This window comes from Mastacembelus armatus, chromosome 17 (genome assembly GCF_900324485.2).
Source record: "Mastacembelus armatus chromosome 17, fMasArm1.2, whole genome shotgun sequence".
NCBI classification, from domain to species: domain Eukaryota; kingdom Metazoa; phylum Chordata; class Actinopteri; order Synbranchiformes; family Mastacembelidae; genus Mastacembelus; species Mastacembelus armatus.
Genome location: NC_046649.1, coordinates 4,154,708 through 4,182,464, shown reverse-complemented (window position 1 = coordinate 4,182,464; position 27,757 = coordinate 4,154,708). Strand labels below are relative to the sequence as shown.

The 27,757-nt window shown below is 38.8% G+C and overlaps 1 protein-coding gene across 1 annotated transcript; it reads right to left on the bottom strand.

Annotated features, from left to right (window-relative positions):
• Window positions 1–2,388: 2,388 nt before the first annotated feature.
• rab2a (RAB2A, member RAS oncogene family) lies at window positions 2,389–27,757 on the bottom strand. The gene is made up of 8 exons (XM_026313462.2): window positions 27,547–27,757; window positions 21,030–21,101; window positions 18,863–18,930; window positions 17,123–17,205; window positions 14,265–14,357; window positions 13,402–13,513; window positions 6,807–6,875; window positions 2,389–3,381 (listed from the first exon to the last, which is right to left on the bottom strand). The coding sequence occupies exons 1-8, from the start codon at window positions 27,590–27,592 to the stop codon at window positions 3,286–3,288; spliced, it is 639 nt and encodes a 212-aa protein (XP_026169247.1). The 5' UTR covers window positions 27,593–27,757; the 3' UTR covers window positions 2,389–3,285.

The window sequence follows — 27,757 nt, the reverse complement described above, 5'->3', positions numbered from 1 at the left end:
GGATCGGCTGGAGCCTATCCCAGCTCTCTTTGGATGAAAGGCATATAAAATACAACGTATGGTAAATATACAACTATCAAAAACTGCCTTGTAATTCAACTAGTCACTTCACCACATCAGTGGAACTACATTTGCAGGATTAGTCCAGTAAATGTCAACACATTGTTATATCTCATCCAGCACCATGCATATGGTCAAGTTTAATTTTGAATTCATTTTGATTTCTGTCTATTTCCAAAATCAATAACTGGACTCTGCTGTGCCCTGTCTTAAACATGAATAAAAATATTTCTTGATAAATGAGAGCTATGTACACAGATGTCAAGCTGCAGAATAAACACCAGCATAAGGGATTTTTCCACAACTCAAAATGTGTTGTTATATAAAGTTCATTATTGCTATTTAAATCCTTATTAAATCTTTTAATCATTACTAGCCATTAGTTGGACTTTATAAAAACATTTACATACACTAGTCCCAAGAGTGACGCATTCATTTAGCCATTGCTAAAAAGCTCATGCATATATTGTGAACATGCAGACCCTCAGTGGCTCCACAGGACTAAAAAATGATTCATGCAATAAGCACTCTCAGTCTGGCTGACCTTCATCAGGGAGTACAGTCTCCATGACGCTGAAGGTCAAACGACACAGATCCGAAAGCACCCCAGTCCCTCCCCGCTCAGTTTATTGGATAAATCGGAGTAAAAGAGCACAATGACCCATCATGATTGACTGATTCATACACTGAAAAGTCAGCAGCATGGGACAGGCCAGGTGTTGAAAAAAACAAAAAGAAAAGACAAATACAGCTATTGTTTTTTCAAAGTGTATTTTTCCATCTCCACATAACCATCAAAATGACATGTTTAGAGTTTAGAATGTTTTATTATAGTTTATTATGATAGCATTTTCATTTTTTCCTTTTTTTATGTTTTGTTTTTTCCAAAGAACAAACACAGCAAATAACATTGAGGGGGAGGAGGAGAGGCAGGAAGAGGAGGAAAGAGCAACAGAGGAGGGCCACATGGGTAAAATAGACAGATCAATAGATGGATAGATCAATCCATAGATAGATCAATAGGTGTGTCAGGTTTGGCTTGATCCTCCCCCTGTAATCCCTCTGGGTCCATGCACACGCACACACACACACACACACACACACACACAAACAACATGTTGCTTTACAAAGAATATTATCATCAAAATAAGATTAATAACTGTCTGAATATATCTAGAAATAAAAAAAGAAAAGAACACACTGTTGAGGAAAACAGTCACTCTCACTGCTCTGAAATCCAGAAACTCCCTACAGGTGTACAGTTAGCCTGAAGAGAAAACAACTTGGTTAGATAGAGAGAAATATATGTATGCATCATCTATGTATGCATGCATACTGTTTGCAGGCTGGGTGTGTGTGTACATAGATGGGAAGGGAAGAAAATAATGTTAATACGTGGGTTTGTATTTATCTCAAATACCCCAAATCAGACACAAAATTCAAACTAGGCCTGTTTCTATGAATTTATATAGCTCAAGCACTAGCTAATTAGTGGTAAAATGCCTATCTGCAGATAAGAGTCAGCTGTCTAAATCTCCTGGGGTGGTGGAATTAAGGCAGACAGCTTATTTCAGGTCAGATTATAAGGGTTTAACTGATTTCCCTATTTTTCTTTTTTTTGACCAAACACAGGTAAGCAATTATTTGGCATTAACAATGGGTACAGAGCTAATATTACTATACAGTCTGAAAGTGAGAGAAGAAGGATGGATTAGAGGGGGGGATGACAGATACATAACTGAAGTAGTAAAATATGATCGTAACAATAAAATGGTGCTGATTACATCAGGGGCTTTGAAGCATAAAATCGCAGCAATCATCATTCAAGCTCTAAATGGTATACATAATAAATCTGCAGGTAACTCATGGTCTTAGCTTGCTTAAAAGGGCAGAAGCCATGACATTTTCAGTTTGAGTCTGTTCTCCACCAGGGACTTTCAATCCCTCTGCACAGTTATGACTTATACTTTTTACTACTGTTTTCTTTTCACTTTTGACTTTTCTCTGTTAAAAAGGCTAAAATTCTATTTAGAGGTCCAAAACTGTCCATTTTCCAGGCCCTGGTAAAGAAAAAACTATACCAAAAGAAAAAAAAAAAAAAAAAACATGTCAAGCTTCACCCTACACAGCCACAGAAGCATAAATACAGTTAACACAAAAAAAGTAAAAAAAAAAAAAATCTCAATCTCAAAAAAACAAAACAAAAAAAAACTCAATTTATATTTTTTATGTTACTTTAAGCTTTTAACTACATAATGCAAGCCACTGCTCTCGACATCCCTTAACATTTCTTTAGCTTCCATTCCTGAAAAGGATCCATTTTCACACTCAGCAGTTTGGTCTTTTATTCTGTCCCCAGCCAGACAATTTAAAACACTTTTTAAGCTACAGCCAGTTTTGTAGTGTTCATTAAATACAAATCATCTGCAAGTCAACAAATAGGACATAAAGACAGAGAGAGCAAAAGAACATTACTAAAAAAGGGAAAGGAAGCACGGAACAACATAATTTGCACGTTGTTTTATGGACAGAAAATACAGAGTGACTTCAATGCCTCCTACACCTTACAAACCAACATAGTGGAACACCTATTACATCCCTCTACACCCAGGCACAGCATGAAAACTGACTCAACATGTAGAGACGCGTTCTGCTATCAACATGCTGCGTCATTTTCTTTAAAAACATGTACAGATGTGTGTACAGACACAACACAATGCATGGTTTATTCCATACAGTCAGTTTAATCTCTACCCACAATCTTGTCTGAATCAGGACAAAGTCAACTCACTTAGCAAAAATATCATTTTTTATGATTCTGAGGTACTGAAATATCAACATCCTCATGTACTAAGATTACTAAATAAAAAGATTAAAACCTGTTTATCGAACCAAAAAAATGGCAAACTGCAAAACTCGTGAATTTGGTGGGTATATCTGCAGATGAAGCTGACTCTGTCCCTCTAAGACTGTAGGAAGTAGGCTGATTTATGACAACACAGCCCCTAGACCCTTATCATCAAGAGACTTAAGAAAGACATGGCTGAAAGAGAGAAAGAGACACAGAGGGGGAGGGTGTATGGATGAAAAATTGAGCTATAGAGGGAAAGAGAGGTTAACAAACTGTTAGTGATCCTGGACAGTTCTGTAGAAACGCAAGGAAGGGTCGGAGAGGGCAGGGAAAAGGAGAAAGGGTTGGCGTTGAAGGAGATGTGTTTTGGGGCTTCAGCAGCAGCCTCCTCCAGGCTGTTGGCCTCCCTGGCTACCGGACAGTGTGGAGTTGGTGGTAGGGTGCTGGGGTCCAATCTTAATACCGTTAGCCTGTGTTGAGAAAGACACATGAACAAAGGAAATGTCTGTGGAAGTGTCTGCTACAATTTTCTTCAGAATTACCATTCAGGAAGAAAGTCATTTGTTTCGAAAAGCCAGTTATTTTGTGGACTTCCTTAAAGTGCCGCAAAACAAGTTCTGAATAGATTTTAATCATTGTGGTCCAAAAACCTCATTTAAGACCTTCATTATTTGAGATGACATTGTGCCCACATGGTCAATATTACTACATAAAGTTGGACTTAATTAAATTACCACAAAATAATTAACATGCAGCAAAGCTGGGCAGAGGGAATATTGTGGCCTGGTCAGACACACATTTGTGTCCTCTGAGCTAAATTCATTTCCATTTATTTTCAATCAAATCACTGCAATTAGTGGATTCACTACATTAAATCCACAAATACCTTTCACACAGATATGCAAATCTGCAAATATCTAGACAAATAGTACATCATAGTAACAGAGGTGGGGAATGAATCATGAAAAACATGCTGGAGTATAAACTGCTCCATGAAAGAGACATGGCTGGCAGTAAGGTGAGGCATGTAGTCCATGGCACCAGAATTTCTTGAAAAAACCAAGACTAAGTAGCAGTCTGAAAGCAACTGGCCTCATGGCCTACTGCGGCTGGCTGCGGCATGTACCGGAGTACCCTCTTAGCTAGCATGTCATCAGGTATCTTAATACCTAGCTAAACAAGAAGATATTTTCCATTATAAAACCAAAGTCTTAAGGTGTAGCCCCCTTGTCTACACTGTTCTTGCCCTTTGTTGAGAGTGAATCCTTGAACCTACATTTTGGCACAGTGTACTGTTGGAGGGAAGGAATGCAAAACCTGTTTGCTAATAATGCAACAAGGCCAAGCACTGTTAACTGCAGCACTAATAGATTTTTCTCAAGAGGAGAAAAAAAAAAAAAAACCGCATTGATTTTATCCCCAGTTGTTTCACAACTACTTTCTCTTCTTCTAGTAGTGAATTTATTGTTTGCAGTTTCTTTTCTATTCTGTCAACCTTTTACTCCTCCCAACCAGTGGTTAGGGCTGTTTTATGAATTCAAAATGGACACTTAAATGTCATCACATGCACAGTAAATTTAAAATAATATCTATATTAGTGCCATTTTCCTCTTATTGACTGACCCACAAGTGCAGTGCATAAATATAAGGTTAGTTCTGGTTTCACAGTGGAAACCAAGAACTTAGCCCTTACAGGTTCAGGACCAGGTTATGTGAGTAAGTTCTCATATTGGAAAACAGCTCAAATAGTCACTTCAGCTTCTAGCACTGCATCCTCCTCAAAGACAAGCTCATTAATCTTGCTGTGCCGGCACCCTACTGTAACTAGATGCTCATTCAAACATAGACAGACCATGGGTTCTGATTTCTGCTCGTAAAATGAAGCTGTCATGTACAGTCCTTTGGGGTCTGTACCTAAGGGGAATTTAGAGGTGACAGGGTAAGCACAATGCACAGAGGACAGCAGGGGAACAGCTGGGGGTTCAGTGGGTCCCAAAAGAAATTGTTTGCTCTGGGGCAATTCTATCTGGTTAATACAGCCATGGATAGAAACAATATTTTTTCATATTGTTTAAAAAAATAGGGTAATGAATAATGCCTTTGTGATTTTGTCCTTTTCCTGCAATACTTTCCATTGTTATTTCATGCAGTCTGATTTTTATTCCAGATTCTTCAAACTCCACAAAACTCAATCAATGAGTAAAAACAAAACAAAACAAAACAAACAAAAAAATGAGTGTCATTGCTTTCGTAGTGGGATTAACGCCACACAGTTCCTGCAGGGGCTCCTATTAGATCACATAGAGGAAGCAACAGGTGTTGTTGTACTGCACAAAGGCATAGAAAACACCTGTAGCACTCAAGGACATGAGGAGAAAAAAGAAAAGGACATAAAAGAAAAGAAAGAGAGAGGCAGGTGGGTGGGTGGCAGAGGCACAACTCTTTCATCTCTCCCTTGCTCATCCCTTCAACTGGATCGCTTCCTCTCGTGTTTGCTGTAGTGCTCATTTTCCCTCTGTGTTTCATCATGTCTATCTCTCTCTGTGGCTGTAGCACACTCTCAGTCTGGCTCACCCTCTCCCTCTGTATATATTTATCTCCCCGTGTAAGTCCCCCTCCTACACTCAGTAGCAGTAGTGCCTCTGGGAAACACTGTACGCCTTTAAATCACATTTATTGAGCTAAGGCTATGTGTGTGTGCGAGCATGTGTGCGAGAGTCTTTTCTCATAGTGGCTGCCAACATTTTTGGTGGGGCTTCCCTCTCTCTCTCCCAGCCAGTCAGCTGATGTGGTTTGGCTGGAGGGCCGGCCTGCCTTCACTCCGTCTTACTGTTACTAATAACAAAAACACTCTGGCTAACTCCAGTCCTGTCTGACTTCACAGATGCACTTGCTGGCTGGCTAAAAAGCACAGTGCCTGCACCTGAAGGATATACTCTGAAACACACAGACAAGTCAGTCTATAAACTACATAGTCTGTCTGTGTTTATTGGCTGCTGTGTACAGACCATGACAATTTATGTCACAAGGTTACATGGCCAAAGAAATTATTTTTTTGTTCCTAACGGGTTAGGTCACTGGTTAGAAGGATAACCTTCAGATGACTGGAAAGTAGACTAACTTGACTCTAGACTGACTCTCAGTCATTGCCCACATGGCAGGTATGTTCATTGATTAATAAGGTCTGATGTTGAGATCACTGAAGACAAACCTGTGTGCTTCACTGAGGAAAACTGGGCTTTCAGGAAAGCATCTGCGCACCTAAAATACAGCTTACCTTAACAGCTGCCATATGTGAGCTACAAACAAATCACTAATTTCTGTGTGTTCACTTGTGGAAACTGGAATCCATCTTTGCATCCCAGCTGTTAGCTGGTGCAAAGTTTTGTTATTTCTTACCAAAATATGATAACAGAGAAAAGATTCTCATGTTGCAAGTTCAACATGAAGTAGTGCAATTACTACTAATACTTGCTGACAGGCTGGGTGTCTTGCCTTTCATACCTGGATGGCTGTTTCAATAAGATAACCATCTGGTTGATTGAATAGCCAAGTTACTGACTGACTGGATCGGCTGGATGTGGCTGACTGGGTGTTTGTTTTCTTACAGAATCAGTGAGACCTTGTGGGATGTGTGGAATTTATGTGCTGGCAGGTTGCCAAGACGAGCAAGAGAGAGAGTGATAGAAAAACAGAGCCTTAGGAAGAAGAGAGGAAGGTTTATCCCCCTCTTTACTGGGGAGAGTTGGAATGTGTCCAACTGTACACACACTGTGGGAAAACCAGAGAAGAAGAACTAGAAAAGAAGAACTAACACTAGAAGAGAGGTGAAGACAGCCTGAAAAAAGAGCAAGAAAGGACAGGTTTGGGAAAGAGAGAGGGAACTGTGTCTCACCTCATTGTTGATATCAAACACTCCCTCTTGGATCTTTTCATAGATCTCCTTAGCTGTGTTGATGAAAGCCTGAGATAAAGACAGGAAGTGAGAAAGAGAGTGAAAAGGTGATTCAATTCAATCCATATTTGTACATTCAGTCCTATGAATGAGACTTTATGAAATGTTGTCACAAAGAAGTCACAGATCATTAGGGGTGTAAAACAAATTCACAAGTTATGCTAATGGAAACCACAGCCTGTAGACAAATAATAATTAAACACTGAAGGCATGAAACAAATCTACGTCTGAATTTATCAATATCAGCATATGTGATGTCTATGATTCACACCAACTCTTAACATGCTATATACAACAGAAGACCAAAAAAGCAAGTTAAGTATGACAAAAAAATAAATAGGGGGCACAATTTAATGCATATTTAAATATACAGAAACAACAGACTGCCTCTGATGATTACAAAAACACTATATACTAGGAAAAATGCCTGCATGCTTTATTCAACACAGGATGTGGTTAACCTGCTTTAGCATAGATTGGAAACAAGGGGTAACAGTCAGCCTTAACATGCTGTATCTTGTTTTATTCTCACAAAACAGAAATGTAAATATAATGTGGCGTGCTATAACATGGAGCCCTGTGTTACAAATGTTTATTGAGCAGCAGCTAAAACATATACACACGTGGACAAAATACTTTCTTTCTTTAATGGAAGGGTATCAACAATTTGGTCCACATGTGTATATGTATGTAGACAAGACTGAAATTGAGACATGTTTTTACTCTTCACTCATTAAGCAGCTGTTGGGTGTTGAAATGTCTGTCAAATAAAACCATTCCTATTTTTGCAAAAGTTAACTCCTCTAACTGTTCGCCCATTTAAACACTGGGTTTCTCTTCCTCAACAATATCATTGTCATTGTGACATGTATGACCTATCCTCCAGACAAACCACGGGGGTAATGGAGATTTTTTGGGTTCCCTTCTGGTGAGCTGTCACATTGCCAATTTTTATGTCTTTGAGATTAAGGCATCACTGACAGTGTTTAGCCTCCAACCCTAACCATGCTCCAGCTTATACTCTAAGCCAAACCTAAATCTAACATTAACCAACTTTTTATCTGCAAAAGACAGAAGGTGGGAGAACCAGGAAAATGTCTACAAGACAATGATATCCCACCACATATTGTCCACACTACAGAAAATACATACAGCTTACAGAGGATGAAAGATGTTAGATTAAAGTGCAATTAAACTCCCAGAGCAAGAGGCCTATGACGGTGTTATCGATGCATCTGTCTGCGTATGAAGGCTGTAAACTGGAAAACACAAATGAACAATGAATTAGCACATCCCAATCACTGTGACACACAACCCCGCCAGGCCACAAAAAGTGTGCTAGTTAAGTGGACTCGTTTTGAACTGAAAATATATCTTGAACTATCTGACACCTTGTTGAAAATAGAGTGAAGAGCCCAGGGGTTCCTTCTAGTGCACTCTTTCTTGTTCATTCCTGTCCTCTTTCCTTCCTTCAACACTGCATCACTTATTCCTTGTCATCCCCCTTCTCTTGTGTTTAAGTTAAATGAAATAAGTTCAGACATGTGCAGGTTGTATAGACAGATAAAAGGTAAACAGAATACGTGGAGAAGGATAGATGAGAGAAAATATTTAAGGGAAGGAAAAACAAGAGGTGACCAGGAGAAGGGAACATTTAGGACTGGAAGAGAAGGGCAGCAAGAAAGGAAAGACGGCACTAAAGAAGAGCACCACTAAAAAAAAAAAAAAAATGGAATAGAGGACATTAACAAAATGATAGGTGTGGATCTTAAGGAAGGAAGCATGTAAGGAAAGAAGAAAGCATGAGGAGATGAGATGACAAGAAAATGCTTATAGGACTTTCTCTCTGAGGACCCAATGTCCACCCACAGACCCTGACAACAAACCCAGCACACTGATTGGCTGCTGAATGTCGCCGAGGGAAGACGGGATGGAGGTTATGAATATGTATGAACTATAACTGGTTGATATACTGCTGGAGAGAGAAAGGGAGATGATAAAGAAGAGGGAGGGGAAGGAGTGAGGAAGGAACTGGTGGTGGTGGGGGTGAAGGAAGAAGACATGGAGGAGAAAGGGAAGGAAGACATGTTGGAGGAGGGGTGCTAAAAGAGGATGAGAGGGAGGGAGGGAGGTAAAGAGCAAATGATGGATGTCAAAGGATGAGGAGGGATGGAGCGAGGAGAGAGAGGAGCAGTATCAGGAGGATTCTGAGGACACTAATGAGACAAATTAATCATACCACACACACACACACACACACACACACACACACACACACACACACACACACACACACACACACACACACACACACACACACACACACACACACACCTCCCCTCATCCTAACCCCAGAGAGAGCTCTACTCAACAATGGTAGTGTGTATGCATGATACAGGCCAAGCAAGTGAGGGGTTAAAGAAGGAGAAAAAAAAAAAAAAAAATCAATGTGCCTGTGCTTGTGACACACACACACACACACACACACACACACACACGCGCGCGCACGGGCACACACGTGTACACACTTTGTGACAGCAATCGATATAATGCATTCCCTAGCCAATTACCCTAACCTCAACCATCACAACTAAATGACTACCCCCCAACCCTTACCTTCACTTAAATGTGATTCTAACCCTCTAATCCTAAAGCCCAGTCTTAACCCTAACCCTCAGTATTGGACATTGGGCCTTTGAAGACATGCCAGAAAGTCAAAACGGTCTTACTCTCGCCATGTAAAACTCAAACTGGTCCTCACAAAGATAGTGATACATGTATGCACACGCCACACACACAGTGCTTTGTAGGATGGAATTATTTATGTGACTGGCTAAGTGAGAAACGGGTCCCGGAGGACAACGCCACGCATTCATTACACACAACACCAGGGGTGTGTCTCTGTGAGACACACAGCAGTGTGCTCACTGTGCTAACTGTGGTTCATGATGCTAATGTGAAGCTGGCAACGTTAGGCTCCAGCACGGAACGTCGTGAATCTACAGGTAAAAGGCCAAGTTAACAGGAGGTCTGCTCTAAATGGGACAATCTACTCAGTGAAACAAAACATGCTTATAGTAAAATAATTTATATGACCTGGACCCAGATAGATAAAATGGACAGATGCTATTACTGAAAAATAACTTCAATTAGACTGATTCATTCGTTTGCTACGGATCTGATAGTGCTGACTCAACTCACACTCCATAAAAAAGACGCAATATCATTTTGTGTCCACAACCAAACTGTCATAATAATTCTGCTCTGCTCACAAAATTCTGCATAAAATTTGTTTTTCTTTAACATTTCCTTGTGAATCTCTGTGTTACTAAATCCAGTTTGGGAACACCAAAACCATTATCAAGTACTACATAGAGAGGTAATTAATGGATGTAATACATTAAATATGTCAGTTGTAGTAAAATAGCACCAAAAAGGGGATCCATTACCATGAAAACCTATAAAGATTAGAAATTTAAATCATAAGAATTTTTAAGGCAGCCATGATGTGAGACTTTGGTTAAAAAAAGGCAGGTGTTTGTGAGTTTACAGTGAGGCTACTGTCTGAGGCTGTATAGCAGTGCTTTGAATTCAGGGCTAATGTTGGCATGCTAACATAATTAAAAGGAATAAATAACACTACTAAACAGGTTATGTTTCGCAGGGATAAAGTCATACATGTTCACTTTCTTATTTTAGACTGTTAGCATGGTAAAGTTTCCTAATTATTACACATGGACACATTGAAATTTTGACCTAATGGTGGCACAAGAAGAAATATCATTAGATCACTAGAGCCATTAGAATTCACAGTCACTACTGCTGCAGCTGCTCATCTCATAATGTCAGAGCTGAATGGGGGTGACTGAAACAGAGAAATCATGTTGTTAATATGCAGCCAGTATCCATAAACCTCTTCAACAATTAGCTGATGACAAAACACCATCACAGCCTCCAAAGGGCTTGGTGAATATAAACACCACAACATATCCAAAGGTTTACTGTACTGGAGTAATTTAAAGCTAACACGTGTCAGAAGTACAACCAGACATTTATGTTGCTGCTTTCAAAACTGTCATGGTGGAACAGAGCAGGGATGTGATTTGCTTGTGCTGCACATTTATGACATGGTTTGATCACAATAGTTAGTGTCCATAGTGTACATACAGTGGGTACAGAAATTGTGTGGTTTTTCTTTTTTAATAAATTTGCAAACATTTCTACATTTCTGTTTTTTTTCTGTCAAGATGGGGTGCTGAGTGTACATTAATGAGAAATAAAATGAACTTTTTTGATTTTGGCAAATGGCTGCAATGACACAAAGAGTGAAAAATTTAAAGGGGTCTGAATACTTTCCGTACCCACTGTATACATGTACTGCATTCTAACAGTAGATAGTGTGTGAGGCATTCTGGTGTGGTCTTTCTTACAAGATACCCCAACAAAGACCCCCAACTGCTCCCTGGGCGCCACAGCACTGGCTGCCCACTGCTCCGGGTGTGTGTTCACTGCTGTCTGTGTGCACTTTGGGTGGTAATGGAATTTCCCCATTGTGGGACTAATAAGGGTAATAACTAAAAACTAAGATCTACATGTGAGTAAAGAGCAGTTGGCTTTAGTGTTGACGTGCAAGAGAGGACAAAAGTATAAAACCACATATAAAGCTTTAGTGAAACAGCTGTCAATAATTGTGAAATAGAAGTTTGGAACTATCAGAATTCAGACTTGACCATCCAGCCAACTTAGTAACTGGTCCAGGAGAGTCTGGGTAGTTGAGGTGACTAGGAACACACCAGCCACTAATTGATCTATAGAGTTTCTCTGTAGAAATGGGAACTGCTGGGAACATGATCTCAGTAGTATGGAAGAGTATGGAGACAGATGCCACTTTGAGAAAAGGCGGATGACAGCCCGCTTGGAGCTTGTTAAACTCTGAATGCATGAAGTTCAACTCAAGTAAGTTTTAATCATCACAGTATCAAAACAGGTGGTAGTAGACCTGATGATAGCAGTGATAAGGAGTTTCAAGCAACTCATCTTGGCAGACAGCAAGAGCAACGTTTCATCCTCCTAGGATCAACAATAGTTCGCCTATAGAGCAAACAGGTCAACTGAGAACACTGTGCCACTGACTCTGCATATTGCTTTAACACACAGATTAACGGGACACAAATGTGCGGATGCTATTTATTGATTACAGCTATTTATTGATTACTGCTTTCGATACCATCCCTCCCTACAATCTGTTCATACTGAACATGGGAGTACTGCAGGGCTGTGTGCTGAGTCCCCTGCTTTTTTCCCTCTACAATATGTTTGCAGACCCTCCTCGGAGACAAATACCATCATCAAGTTTGCAGATGACACCCTCACTGCAGGTAGAATAACTGACAACGAGTCAGCAGAGGTCAAGAACTTGGAAAGCTTGCACCGAGACAACAACATGATACTCAATGTAACAGAGATGAAAGAGATCATCCTGGATGTCATAAGGCTAAAACGCTCTGACCATCACCCCATTAATGTTGACGCATTAATGTTGAAAGAGTAGAGGTCATATAGAGTTTATATGAGCCAGGATGTGACATGGAACATCAACACCTCAGCGGTGGTTAAAAAAAAAAGAGGAATCCAAAGGCTTCACTTCCTAAGGTTGCTGAAGAAAGCATGACTCCCACTTCAGCTGTTGATGAACTTCTCCTGGTCAGCCATTGAGTCTGTCATCACCTACTATGTTGCAGTGTGGTACTCAAAAACGGAAGTCTCTGTAGTGCATCATAAAAACAGCAGAGAGGATCACCAGCGCCCAACTCCTCAGTGTGGAGGATATTTACAGGGCACACAGCACCCAGAGGATCATTAGAGACCCTTCACACCCAGGTAATAACATGTTCACCCCCTGCTGTTTGGTAAAAGATCTCACAACGAGATTCAAAAACAGCTTCTATCACAGATCCGTTGCATTAATGCATTTAGTTATCTCCCCCCCTAACTCTCTCTACTCTACATAGCACTTTCTGCTTTATGTTTACATTTATGATCATCTGTTGTCTCGTATGTGACTCTGGTTTTTACTGTATAGTATTGTATAGCCTACAGTGTATGGTGTTTACTGTATAGTAGCAAGGAATTTGTGTATTTGTACACAAATGCCAATGGACAAATGCAATCTTCCTTGAGACCCCAAAGGGTCATCTACAAAATACTGAACTAAAAGAGATTTCATGTTTTAATCTTCAATAAAGTTTAAAAAATGTTTTCATTAATCAATTAGTTGATGGGGAAAAATTGACATTTTATCCACTTAAAATAAAATGTACAACACAAGGCCTGCAAAAAGGAAGGGGTCTGAATAGTTTGTATGCTGTATATCTGATAGATGGCATCTTTAGTATTTCAGTAACTCAGGTTTAGATAAGCTGTCAGTTAATTAACAGATACTAAAAAAACATTGAGTAATCTATCGGATAATTATCAGTTATTGTGTACAGTGATAAATCTCCATATGCGTGTGTGTGTGTGCATGTATAACTACCTCCTCCACATTAGAGGCAGTCTTGGCTGAAGTCTCCATGAATATGAGGCCATGTTCTCTGGCAAATGCTTCACCTTCTTCTTTCTTCACCTCTCTCCTTGACTCTAGGTCACTAAAAACATGGAAACACACACATTAATGCAATGACATAACAAAAAGTACAAACATAGCACAAGGTAGTACATTCATCCTTAGGAATGGGTGTATAGCAAAAGCAGTGATGTTTGATTAAAGTCAGGATCTCTGAAGTTCTACAATATATATTACTGATGAATGTATTAAAGGGGGAATTGAGCTTCTATCATGGTGACTTATAACATGAGGCAAACATGACTCAGACTTTGTTGATCTGACTAAAAACCTTTTTTATGGACCTCTGGCTTCTGCTGTTAGCTGGATAACAGCTCCATGTAAATGAATTTCAATTGACTAAATTACCAGTTTTAACCAGGTCAGTTAGGTGTCAGAGTCAGCCTGTTAGTATTGGATATAAATATGGTACAGATAGAATCTGTTTTAGTGTCTGTAACTCTCTGATTTGTCATAACTTTATCTCACATATTATTGTTTTGCAGATCCTCGGGTAAAGAGTGAGTCAAGTGCTGTGAATAACCAGTGTAGGTTTGTTGCAAAGCTGAGTTCCTCATTTAAATTTCACATAAATTAGTGTCGAGCTATTTTATTTCTTTAAGCAATAGCTACAGTGTGAAGCTCAGGCCCAAGCAGAAAAGCATTCAAGCGAAATGTTAAACAAACCACCTTACACTGCACTGACAGCTGCCACACACTGGTAATGGTTTAATCCTATATAAAGCAGAGTGTAACTATGACTGTAATGTATCTCGCAGCCAAAAGGATCTTACCTCTTGTTTCCAATGAGCATGATGACCATGTTGGAGTTGGAATGCTGGCGAGCATCCTCTAACCAGGTTGTCAAGTGGTTGAAGGTATCCCTTCTGTTAAAACAAACACAAACAGCCTAATGCTAATTTTTACCCTAAAACCAAAAAGACCTTTGAAGGCATGTCAGATAGTGAAGACTGGCTGAAATGTCCTGACTCCCATAGTCTAATAGTGTTTTTATACAGGTTTGTTCAGTCTGGTAAACCTAACTCTGGTTTGTTTTCCTCCTTAGTAGAGTTCGTGGTGCACACATCAATTAAACTTGAGTGCAGACCAAAACAACTGTACAAAGACCCTTTACTGGATGTGATCTTGGTTTGGCCCCAAACAAGCAGGCATAGTTTGTTTGTGGTGGAAACATGATCAGACCTCCGCACCAACTTCATGGAGTACTCTGACTTCCAATTAACAAGCTGAAGTACATGCTCACTATTCACTCTCTTGTTTTGTTCAGTCAACCGTAACATTAGACTGCATATCTTTGCAAAGTGTGCGGCAGTTCTATATTTTCAAGACATTTTCACAAAATTAATTTGGCAACCTAAGTGGAAAAGACTGGAGCACACTGATAAATTAGACGCTTTTAATAGTGCAGACCAATAGGGCTAATATTTGAATACGCCTCTCTTCATCTGACTCAACATTCAGAGTCAGGGTGGGCATCTTATTGGCAATTACCAGTTACGAGCACATGCCAATTATGCCGTTTTTCCTTGTTACATAGCAAACTTCTTTCATAGGAGTATTCACTAGCATAAAACACATTTTTGTGTCTGGATTCTCATTCAAATCCAAGATTCATTTCACCATTAAGCAGAGAGAACATTTCTCCTATTACTTCTGATGATTCCTTTTGATTTGCTTGGTTACTTTTCTGTGCAAAAAAGGAACAGAACCAATGAGGAAAATGGACTAAGCTTTTAAATTTTTAAACTGACTGATTTGGACTAGTGCAAATGAAGAATAAGTTTGAAAATATGCTAAAACTTAAACTTATCCTCAATTGCTTGTTGATCTCTCTTACTGTTTTACAGTTATTTAGACAATCTACAACTGATCTAGCCTTTCTGGGCAAACATGAACAATATACCACTCATAACTTGCGTTACACATACATTTTGGCTCAGGAGCAAATTCTTCAAGCTTGGTTTTTAATGCAGCCAAATATAAGCAATGTGAATATAGGCAATTGGTGATCAATCAAGATTTTTTTTTTTTGCTTTATATTTTATAATAGTTAAGCAATGACAGAAAATAAGAGGAGAGAGATTGGGAACAACATGCATCAAAAGATGCCATATTCAATCCAGGGAGAAATGTCATTTTTTATGTAATCCATAAACTTTAAACTTCAAACCATAGGATGACAACTAATGGAGAACAGGTGTAACTTGTGCAGGGATGTAAAAACATACCCAATGGTTGTACATAAGAAAATAACATACTTAGGAGTGAAACTTATAAACTACTAATAATATAAATTTTGTCACAGCACAGTGTTATTTCATGCCAGCTCCAGCTTCTTCTGGTTCTTATTTACTTCCATCAAACTCAAGGCACAATGTCTTAGATTCCTGTGGTGGCTCCTGGATCTTTTAATGTCCACTGAGCCCAACAATATTAAAAATGAACTCCATACCAGCTAGACAGCTGACTGCATTTGTAGATCAGGTCATAGCTACCACCCCAGGTTTCTTCTATTGAAGAATATTGATGAACATTGAAAGTTTGTCAACATCAGGCCCTGTTTTTTTACATAAAAAAAGCCAGTTGAGCGAAATCTCTTTAACATAATGGCCAAATTCCATGCCAGACAAAAGGTCACAAGGTCATGGGAACTGTTATTAATCAACATTAGTGGACCATAAATTCATGTGAAACTGATTCGTAATCATCAATATATTTTGCTTTGGACCATGGTGTTAAATGGATGCTGTAGTCGGGTTAAAGAGAGACAGTAAAGTATTTGGAGTTGATAGGGGTGTAGGAAAATATTGATATAATAGATTATTGTAATATTAAGTCCTGTACAGTGACTGTATTGTTTCTGGTTCTTTATTTATCAGTTAACATACAAAGATTTGTGGCAGACATACAGTACCAGTAAAAAGTGTGAACACACTTTCTCATTCAATTCATTGGTAAAGTATGTCCAAATCTTTGACGGGTAGTGTAGGTTCATTTTGTGCTGTGTTTGAACCCATGACCACTACACAGCAGTGTCATAACTGGGATGGAGTTGGTATGGATTTTTTATTAACTTCTTTAAAAATGAAACTTTTTTTACCTAAAGAATCATGCAAACACTAAAGGCAAATGTTTGTGTTCAAATTTCACAAAAGGTAGTGTTATGTTGGATGCAAATGTAAATTTGGGATTCACTTGGATTTTATGCATAATTTTGTTCTTTATACTGAGAGTTTTACTGAATTAGATTTAATAAAAAAGAATCTAATACATCACCTCACTTTAAGTATCGCAATATATTAAATGGTAACGCCTGTATTATGATATGTGTAGGATCACCAGGTTCTTGTCAATATACAGTCTTATAAGGCTTCAGCCTCTTGGTGATTTTGTTTCCAGCTGTTTTTTAATAAGCATTGCTGTGATGTGGCTTCAGGGTGACATTGTCAGTCTGTCAGGGGTCAGGCCACCACTTTAGCCCAAATATTTGATCCTAATATGGGGGTAGAGCTTAGGTTTTCAGCTTTACCCAGAACTTTAGTCAGTCTTTTTATAGCATTCAACTTAACAATGTTCCTGAGGTGACAGCTTGGCTACAGTGTGTACAGGTCTATGTGATTGGCTGCCTTACCTTGTGATGTCATAGACTAGCAGTGCTCCTGCAGCTCCTCTGTAGTAAGACCTGGTGATGGACCGGAATGATTCCTGACCAGCCTGCAGAAACATACATATATTAATAAACAATAATTGAAATCTGAATAATTAAAATGACCACGAACAACTACTGGTCCTTTCGTCTTGTAACAGCCCTGATCCTGTGCAGTCTCAACTCTGGCTGAACAGGCCTGATGTTTCAGATCTATAGCACATTCTTTCACAATTCCTGGCTCTGTAGGAGATCTCAACATGTAATCTTGTCTATGCCATGTTCTGTACCAGTCATGATTCTCTAGCACAGTCCAACTCCAGGTTTTCCGTCAGCTGAGAAGAGGACAGACTACAGCAGATCCGGTAATTGGATAAAATTGAGTTCTCTCTTTCTCCATCTATCTGACACTTTTTTTTCCTCTAATGTGTCTAACCTCCCAGTTTCCCTATTTATGAAAATGACAAGGTGGTCACATTAACTGTAGTTATATAGCCAGCTGACCAGGTCACCCTCAAAGTTGACTCTTCCTTCCATTATTACCCTGTCACTGTTTAACGTCACCTTTCTTGCATCATTCATCTTTTCATCTTTTCTCTCAGAATCCCTGGGTCTACCCTCATCACATCACTCGTTTCACCATCTAATGTTCTTAGTAACCCCCCCACCACCACCACCACCATGTCTATTCCTCTTCTGTCTCCATCCAAATGTACAGTAACAATGTGCCTGTGTTTCATCCTGGCCAGACGAGAAAACGACACTCTATCCCAGCAGCTGCAGCCCTACACTGCTCTAACGCCATTTAAAAAACCAGACAGTCAGCAAGCCACTTAGACAGGCAGGCAGGAACACAGTCAGTGCGTGAATCATTCAGCAAGACAGAGGACCAGGCTACCCATTTGTCACCCAGAAACCCAGTCTGTTGGTCAATGGAACAGTCATTCAGGGGGCAGCCAACCAGCTAGTAATGCTATTAGTGAATAAATGATAAATAAGGGTGAAAGGGAGGGAACGCTGTGTCTGTCTGCCATCTGGCCTACATACTTGTGTGCACAAACACACACACATGCATTCATATGTCATGTGCCGTCTACAGTCTACACAGTGAATCAACTAGCTTCTGTAACCATTGTATATTGGTGTATAGTGGAGCCTAGTAAGCAAGTAATTCTCTCGTCCCTGCTGGTTGAAATTCATCTAAAATTTGATAAGGTAAAGCCTGCTGGTCAGACGGAAAACCTGCAGTAGTTGAATCTAGTTTAACAATCCAGACTGATAACTGTTTTGGACCTTTTCCTCTCACTGAAACTCTCATGGAGCATTTTAATGAAGCTCTGGCTCCATCTGCTGGTCAACCTGTTAACTGCATGTACAGGACAGTAGACATGCAAGGGTGGGGGGAGAGTCCTGTGACTACATGAAGAGAGAAAAGGAAACAAACAAAGAAATCCACAAAATTGGGACAAATTTTCCAAGACAGAATGCCAAGGGTAATTGAGTGTCCCTGAGGTAAAATTAGATCTGAGCTTTTTGGCAACACGACTTTAAATAATTATTTCATATTACTTTTAACTACATGTGTATAACAGAAGCACAAAAAAATTGTATTTTATTGCCACATTTCTTTCATTTCATTTTCAGGTCTATTTTACAGAGATATAAATGTGCTTAGGCATTGATATACACATATAAATATATACTTATGTACAATAGATGTATTACCGTATCCCAGATCTGCAGTTTGATCTGTTTGCCATCTATAGTGATCATCCTTGCTCCAAACTCCACACCTAGACACAAGCACACCAAAAGAATAGGAGAAATTGTTGTTACATCCGCTGGAATAATAAAGCATTATCTAATTATACACCTGACAAAGTCCTATAATGGGGGTCCCAAGTGGGATAATGTGCAATCAGCTGGCAGGAAGTGGAAACTGATCAAATACTGCTTAGCAAAACCGTACATGGACAAAGTAATGTGTGTGTATTTCAAAAATAATTATTACTGTTGATCTTTACATCATTCAAAGTCGATCTTTAAGGGTAAAAAATGATTTACTATGTTTCACCAATCAGAGCACTGTTGCAAATATGTTTGTGGGATCAGGCAACACATTAGAGTCACAAGACAAATATCCCATTTAACTGATTGGTTCAATGGTGTGCCAATCAAATTTTCAGCACTATGCCACGTACAATCTGCCGAATTTTACCAGAAGAAAGAGAGCCTGGTTTTGCCTGCTGTCAGTAGTGCATGCCTTCACGTTTGTGGTTTTTTTTTTTTGTTTTGATGATGATGCATTCAAGGACAGTGGGATTTTTCAGAGCCATGATTTTCATTGTTGACTGCTTCCATTTAAAATATTTTCAAATATAGCCCCTTTCATGCTGTCAGTATGCCTTCATATTTTTTAAGCAATTGTGTTCAGCTTTATGCACCCATGGTTTCTGAAAACTGCACTTTCTATTTTACAGATTAACTGGTCTTTTATATAATAATTTGGTATGTCATTCTTTCTGGACATGGTGCTTCAGGTTTGTTGGAAGCCAATAGAAGCTGCAGTGATTAATATTTGTATGTACATTTTAGATACTGTATTCTATATTTGTACATCAGCTGTCACATTTGTGGTCAAAATGTTTTGCTGGTAAAAAGATAAAGCATTCTTCCACAATTGATCTTCTGTATGTGATTTTATTTTTTAAACTTCTAAAAGGTACGGTAGATCCTTGCTTTTTGTCTGACATGAAATGTGATCTTGGCTGAGAAAAGGTTGGTGACCACTGGTCTATGGCATTCATGCACATAACAGTGCAAAATCCAGCCGGCTCCCTGTGCATTGAGAGCTAGTGCGTAGAAGCACTTTGGCTTCTATGAAACTGGAAAGGAGAAAAAAAAAAAAAAACACAAAAAAAAACGATAAAAGCCACACTACAGGCAGGGTGGGTCAAACGAAACTATTTTGCAGACATGACAAACATGCAAAATCATGCGTTTCCAAACAGGAGCAAGAAAAACACTGAGTGGTAATATTAGCTGCTGTTAATCACAGGACCACCAAGCAAGCAACGTCATATCTTCCACACAACAAACTGTCGCAACTTTATTGCCAATGATGGGATCCCTGACTAAAGCTGGTAGGATAGCTGTAATATGTGATGAGCAGACAACAGTTGAATATATTCTTTTATACACACTTATAGTTTTTGTAGCTTATTCCACTTAGTATTTTTTTTATATATATTTTTAGTTTCTTATTTATCTTACATCTTTGCTACTTCTGGCACTCTGCTGTGTATTTGTACTTTGCTGTTGCAATAATGCAATTTCCCCATTGTGGGACAAATAAAGGTGCCTTATCTAATCTTATCTTATCACCTGTCGCAGCACTTTTCCTGTTTGTTTAATGCTGGCAAATTTATCTTGTTTAAATTAAAATCTTTGTTTTATGAATAAAGGTTATTGAGAGAGATTCTAAGAGAATCAGTATGGAGCATTACAAATACTTTGCTGTGGAAGTATCAAGTAGCCACACAGTGAGAAACAAATTCTGCAATAAGACAAGTGGCTCCTATTCTGTCTTACATTATGTAATTTTTTTTTGTCTCTATTGCTCCTGTTCATTTCCCTCTCCTCAACTGGCTGATAACTACCCACCTCAGTGCTGCTAACAAATTATCCAATTAGTCATGGGATCCCAAAGTAGGCCGGTGTGATGTGCTGGCATCACAAAGTCAAGCCAAACATCTAATCAAATTACTGTACCCAGTTAGTCACACAGTTTGAAAAAAAAATAAAACTATAAAATTATACTGATGTTTCACTGCATTAAAATATCTACATTTCCAGTCATGGTGATGCATTAATATTGGACATGCGCCCTTACCGATGGTGAGGTCGTGAACTGGCTGAAACCTCTTGTCTGTGAACTGTAGTAATAGACATGACTTCCCCACACCTGAAAAACAAACACAAAGCATAAGAAGTAGTCTGATGGTTACTAAGCTGTACATAAAAACACAAACAGTCAAAATGTCATGTCAGTCCACGTACCAACATATTTATAAGACACATGTAGAACAACAATTTTTGTAACTTCAATGATTTTTTTTTTTTTTTTTTTTAAACACATAACTCATAAAATTTTAATATGGGTAAACTGGAGTCATCATCTAGTTCAGCCAACCCCAGCAGGAGGCTTCCACACTACCTCTTCAAACTACTGTGATCCAGTTCATTTAACTTACATTACCTAACATTTAACTAGCCCGCTGACTGATCAGCTGGTTTTTTGTATCTGTGATGCCACTGTGGTTTTGTTAAAGTGCACTTCGGTAAGTGCTCATTATTACCACTACTCTACACATGACTTCATTTCTGAATTTTTCAGACTGCCACAGATCCACAAAATTCAGATGGCTCATAATTACAGAAATGAGCAGCACATGACATAACATGATATATGTTGTGTCAAGATATAATTCTTTAACTCTCTAACCTTGGCTATAATTAGTCTGAGAAACTGAGCTAAAATAATTGCAGTGCATCATAGGATTGAAAAGTCAGATGACGATGTCTGCAAATTGAATCAGAAAACAGCAAAACAGAAATATCTATGCAGAAATTGTGTGTCAACAGGGTCAGATTATCATAAGATATCAAATCAAAAAAAGTGAGCTGTTATTTCCTGAGAAATGCTAAAAAGCTAACACTTCGGGTAGCAACAACACCACTACAACTGTTTAGTGCTGACCCTCAAAGTATTCTGCCATATTCTAAACTAAACACCTATTTAGACTATTTTAGGGTGTATATGGTGATTGCTAAAACTGAAACAGCTTTGTCCTTTTGTACATTTGGATGTTATTCATTTCTCCTACAGTAAAAAGACAAATTTATAACTTTCAAGTTTATTTTAACATGACACTTTAATTCATAGTAAGATGAGCATTCAGAGGGTTGGGCTTAGGGAGTGCATTAAAGTGTGCATGTGTGAGAGAAAAAGCCTGGTGTTAGTGAGCAATGGCATGGTGAGAAGAGAAGAGGATGCTAATGAGATGGACAAAAAGACAAACTGACAGAGATTCAAGGAGGTGACACAAAGGACATGGTCTTCCTCCTCCATGGTTTCCAAGGGTTACCAATGCCAGGCAGTGGTGTTGCTAGGCAGGAGATGATGATGTTAACAGATGGACGCAGATGGTGGGATCCTGACAAGAGCGGCTATTGAGATATGTCACAGTCATGTCACTATCACCTCCAAATACTTGTGTGTGCAGTGAACATGCAGGCACCTATAGCACATAGAAGCTAAATTGTTTTCATTATATACTGTGCTGATCCTCTAAGCTAAATTAACGACAACACAATTACCAAACCATGACTCTGCCATAGCACAAATTCCTATTTCTAGTCAAGAGGTAACAGCATGATGGCGCCTGTGATGCAGAGCAGAAGCAAACTATCTATAGCAGCACACAATCCAAGCCCTCTGTGCTTTAAAATAGTAAAGGTAGCAACAATTACAGTCATAACTACAGAAGAATTATATGTAAGTCATTACAGTGCATGGCCTTTCCTACAGTCTCACCATATAGAAGTTCTTATAATGCTGAGAAAAAACAAAAATACAGAGTCTCATTACACTAGCAAAAAGCAAAACATGCCTGATTTCAAAGCAGGTGACTAGACGACTGATGGATGAATTCATTTAGCAACTGGCAGTAGGTTAACTGCTAGTCCACTTCCAGGGAAACAAACCTAATAATCCATCAACAGCACAACTCATATAAACTGATAAAAAGTAAAATAAATAGTGTAACACATTGTTGAAAGGAGGTCCAGGGTCCATTTGATTTCCAAAACTGCTCATTTCTGCCCATTTGCTTTCAACAGGTGAAACTTTGGCTTCCACTCCCGAGAGCAGTCATGATATCTACATATTTGTTGAACTGACTGACTCTCACACTGGTGGTGTTCCAAATTTTTGAGAGGACAGGATTTTTAAGAATCAATATTTAATCACTCAATCATTTTTTTCCCTCTGTAACACTATGTTAGCAATATCCAAGACAAGTGAAATTTGGTAGCCTAGTTTGTTCTTTGTCTTGTTTATTCAACAGTTTTAATGACAAATATTAATTTTAGCAAAGTGAATATTTTTATAGTTACATTAATCTTAACTTTTAGTAGCAGCGCTACACCTCTTTAAAAGTGACCTAAATATGTTTGGATTCTTTAAGTATGATTTGGGGAGAAGAGAGGAGGGACGGCATGCAACTAAGTCTTGCAGTCTAGGAATGTTATATTGCCCAGAAGAATGAATTTCACTGTGGGCTATGTCTGTTTTAATTGAGTAACTTTCTATTTTACAGAAAATGTTGGTATTACCGGGGGCACCAGGGCTGCGTCTTTGTTTTAACGACGCTAGACATGAGACGTTTGTAGTAATATACACATGCCATGCATCCACATAACCGGAAGAAAGTCTGCTAAAAGCTTAAAAACAATTTTAAAACCAATGCAGTTAAATTGACACATATCAAAAAAACCTAAGGGTGCAAGACATAAAAAAAAAAAAAAAAAAAAAAAAAGTTGTGAACTATTTCATAAAACTTCATATTTTAAGTAAAATAACAATTTCATCCAGCAGTACAAATCCTGTTTCTCTACCACTGAAACTCACTGAAAGACAAGCCAAAGAGTTGCAGAAATAAATGTTGCATTATAAAGAGATGATTACTAATTTTGTCTTACCTGTTTTCTGAGCTTAAAAATGGCCCAGGGTTTAACAGGTTAAAATGAATATGTTAGAATACAACTTTCTAGGTTATGTCACCCAGACTCACTTCTTTGAGGAAAGGGCTTACTAAAATATCTAACTGATCTCATGTTCTAGGGTAGAGTGGTACAAGAACTGGCAAGGAAATAATGATTGTGACTATTTAAAAAATACCCAATACCAGTAAAGTGCTGCTGTAATGATTCCTACACATCTAAACCAACAGGATAAATCAAATGGAATTTTTCTCTGCACTTCAGCTTGTTCAAATTTAAATTCTTCAAATGTTCAATGTGTAACGTTTAGAGCGATCTATTAAAAAACAAACAAAAAAACGGGAATATAGTATTCATAAATATGTTGTCATCAGTATGTACACACCAGAAGATACCAACTGATGCATTTTTCTATTCTTAGAATGAGCCTTTAAATCTACATAGGGAGCAGGTCTCCTTTCCCAGCAGCAATGTTGATCTGCCATGTTTCTACTGTAGCCCAGAACAGACAAACCAAACAGTGGCACACTAAGACAACTAGATGCTGCTAAATCTTTCACATTTTACACAGAGTACCATTAACTAACAAAAATCATATCAGCACATCTTCATACCACATTATTCAGACAGCTGATACAGACAACTGTCATGGTGCAGGTTAAGTCTTAAACTGTTACCGCAAGGTAATTGGATGCAAGGCCATAAGGCCATGGTCTTTAAAAAGTTATTTTCTGTAATAAAGCACTATGGAGGGCAGAGGTTTACTTGGCTACTTGGCAAGGCTAATTGATTTGTAATATGGGGATATAGTTATTTGCTTTGGTGTATCATGAGTCAACATGGTGGCATTAGGGTACAAAAAGACACACCTAACTGAAACATGCCAAATTACTGTAAACCATAGATAGTGATGGTCAGATAACAGCTGGGAGAGCAATGTAACAGACAGTGAATCTCCATTACTGTGCAAAATAAGGATCTGACAGGTTATATTATAATGTAAGGGTGGAAACTTATGGGAAAACCATCAATTTACGTTTTATTAGCGTAGAATGAAAAATCAGTTCTAACAAAAAACTAAGGATTTGTTGGTTATAGCTTCAAATACATACATTTAACGTGGGATCAGGCAACACATTATAGTCACAATTTCATGGACTAAACATCATTAAATTAACGCAACAGTTCAGTGTTTAACAGAACCTGACTGACTGCTTATTCAGGCTTAAATTACCCTTAGCAAATATTTAAACAGTTAATTTCACTAAACACAATCCATCATCAAAACCAACAAAAACAGCTTGCATCATGCCCAGTCACATCATAAAACATAATGTAAGGACATCATATAGACTATTTTCTTCTTGCCTAGTATGATCTGTGTATTTATGTTCTCATGTCATTTTAACCATCGTAACAGTTTAGCTCTTTGTTGACAGATATCATATGATTCAGTATTGCCCAACATCCTTCAAAATAAAACCGACTCCCTCAGAAATAGCAACTGTGCAATTTGGTGTGTCATCATTGTCAAAGCTGTTGTAATTGCCAGTCTTGCTGCTCTATTATTAAAAGAAAAGTGGAAGTTGGTCAAGTGCCCTCTCTTCAAAATATGGTTATGGAAGTGAGATTAATAATATAACAACTCAAGAAGATATATTTTTTTTCCAATTTGATGAGACATGGATGTTTTGTTGCTTCTATAAAACAACTGACAATCCGATCTGATACTGCTGTGAAAAAAAACTTATCTTGTGTTTGCTTTTTTGACATCTATTCTTAAACTACATCTCTGCCTCGTCATCCAATATGATTCACAGCTAAAGAGCCTGGGGCTAGGTAGAGTAATATCAAAACCTGCCCCTTCTATGCAGATTCAGAGTAATGAAAGCATATCAGTATCCACGTTATTACTCTGATATAAAGTACTATCCATTACTGCCTCATGCCTAATTTTAACAAAAGAAAACGTTTACATTGAGAACAACAAGTAAGTGAGCTACTGCAGTTGTGCTCAGCAAAGTAAGGCTGTTTAGCTTCCAAGGATATCTGACAGGGTCAGAAACACTTTCCACCTACAAGAGTAACATACCATGGCAATATATATGACAGTATATTAGTTTATCAGCTGTTCTTATTAAGAGTTATATGTCCATGACAGCTTTGTGTCTATCTTTTCTTCTATTCTTTTTTTCCCAGTCAAGATAACAGGACCTGTGATATCAAGTGCTGTTCTCTTTTAAAAATTCTCAACATTAAAAACACTAAATAATGTTTAAGGGGTGTGTGCTTTAGTACAACAAAGAAGAGTACTGATTTATGGGATTTTATTTTCCCAAGGTTGCATAATTAAGGAATATTTAAACATAATTAGCAACTCTGACACTGAAACTTCATTTAGTAATAAGACAGACACTACTACTAAACACTGCTTAGAGGCAGGGAGAATACACTGTATTTCTGACTCAATCATACATGTAATCAAGCTTGTACCTTGGCTAAAGCTCTCTTCACCACATGCTACTTGAAATAAACAGCAACAGCAGGCAAAACATGAACCTGTTTCACAATAACACTGTAGTAAACATGCAGCCCCCCACAGTGATCTTCTAAAATAAACACTTAAACATATTATGAATATTTTCCCAAAGTGTCCATCAACTTTCTCCATAATATCTTTAATGGCTTTGGCACTGTGTATGGCAAAATGCTGCAGGAAAACATCTCCAATAATATTTGGACTGTTGCTCTCTTAACTGCAAACCTGTTTGGGTACTGCCTCTGTATTAAGGCCATGATTTTGATTTGGCTCCCTGCATTAAATGATGACATGTGCCCCTGTACCTCAGGTGACAGCTGATAATCCTGCCTGTTTTTCAAACTAGCAGTGCTACATCATTATAATACAGCAGCATTTTGGATGACCCTACTGCCCCTCTGCAAGCTCACAGAACAGGCCCCTCACCTAAACAGATGACCACATTAACTACTGCTCCACTGCTTCTCCACATACTGGCCCAGAGTAAAGCTAACCCAACAACCATGTCAATAATACTGCACACAAAGTCAGCAGGCAGCCTCATTCGTGCGACAAAAATCTGCTCTTACGCCATTTCAGGCAGTATTGGAGGTTTTAGTGGACGATCTGGCCTCCTTTTTTCAAGAAGCCGGACTACTGTGAAGTGTTATTTGATGACGCATCTGCTAATACTGGACATTATCTGTCACATACTTCAATATGCAGTGGGTGCGTTGATTTGCAGCCGCGTCAGCAGTTTGATAGATATTTAGTGGAACTGCTAAAGGCAGTTAGCTTGGCTTGTTAGCTGCGGCTAACACCCCCACCCTGGCCGCACAGGGACAAAAGGCCCAACTTCTCTAAGCCAGTGTCAGCAACTGTTTCACCAAGTAGCGTAAGAAAAGCCCATGAGAAGGTGGCTGTGTGTAATTTTCTGAAATGGTTAGGGTGTTTCAGGAATTATTCAAATGTATTAATCGCAACTGTCGTCCCACCTCTTGCGTCTCTGCTTTTACCACGTCATGGGACTATCCAACACTGCGGAAATACACCGCAGCTAGCTAGCTAGCTCTATGTGATTTCCAGCTGGCACCTGCTTGCAGCTTACCCGTGTCTCCAATGATGATGTATTTGAAGAGGTACGCATATGCCATGGCCCCTGGTTTGTTCAGTCAGTTGTCTCGATCGTTACACCTTCGTTAAACCGACCGTGAACCGTGTGAAAAGATAGCTAACAGCCTATTAGCCCGTTGCTCTGTGTGTCGGTGCTGAGAAAGGAACAATAAACAGCCAGAGCCGCCGCTCTACGTCACACGGCC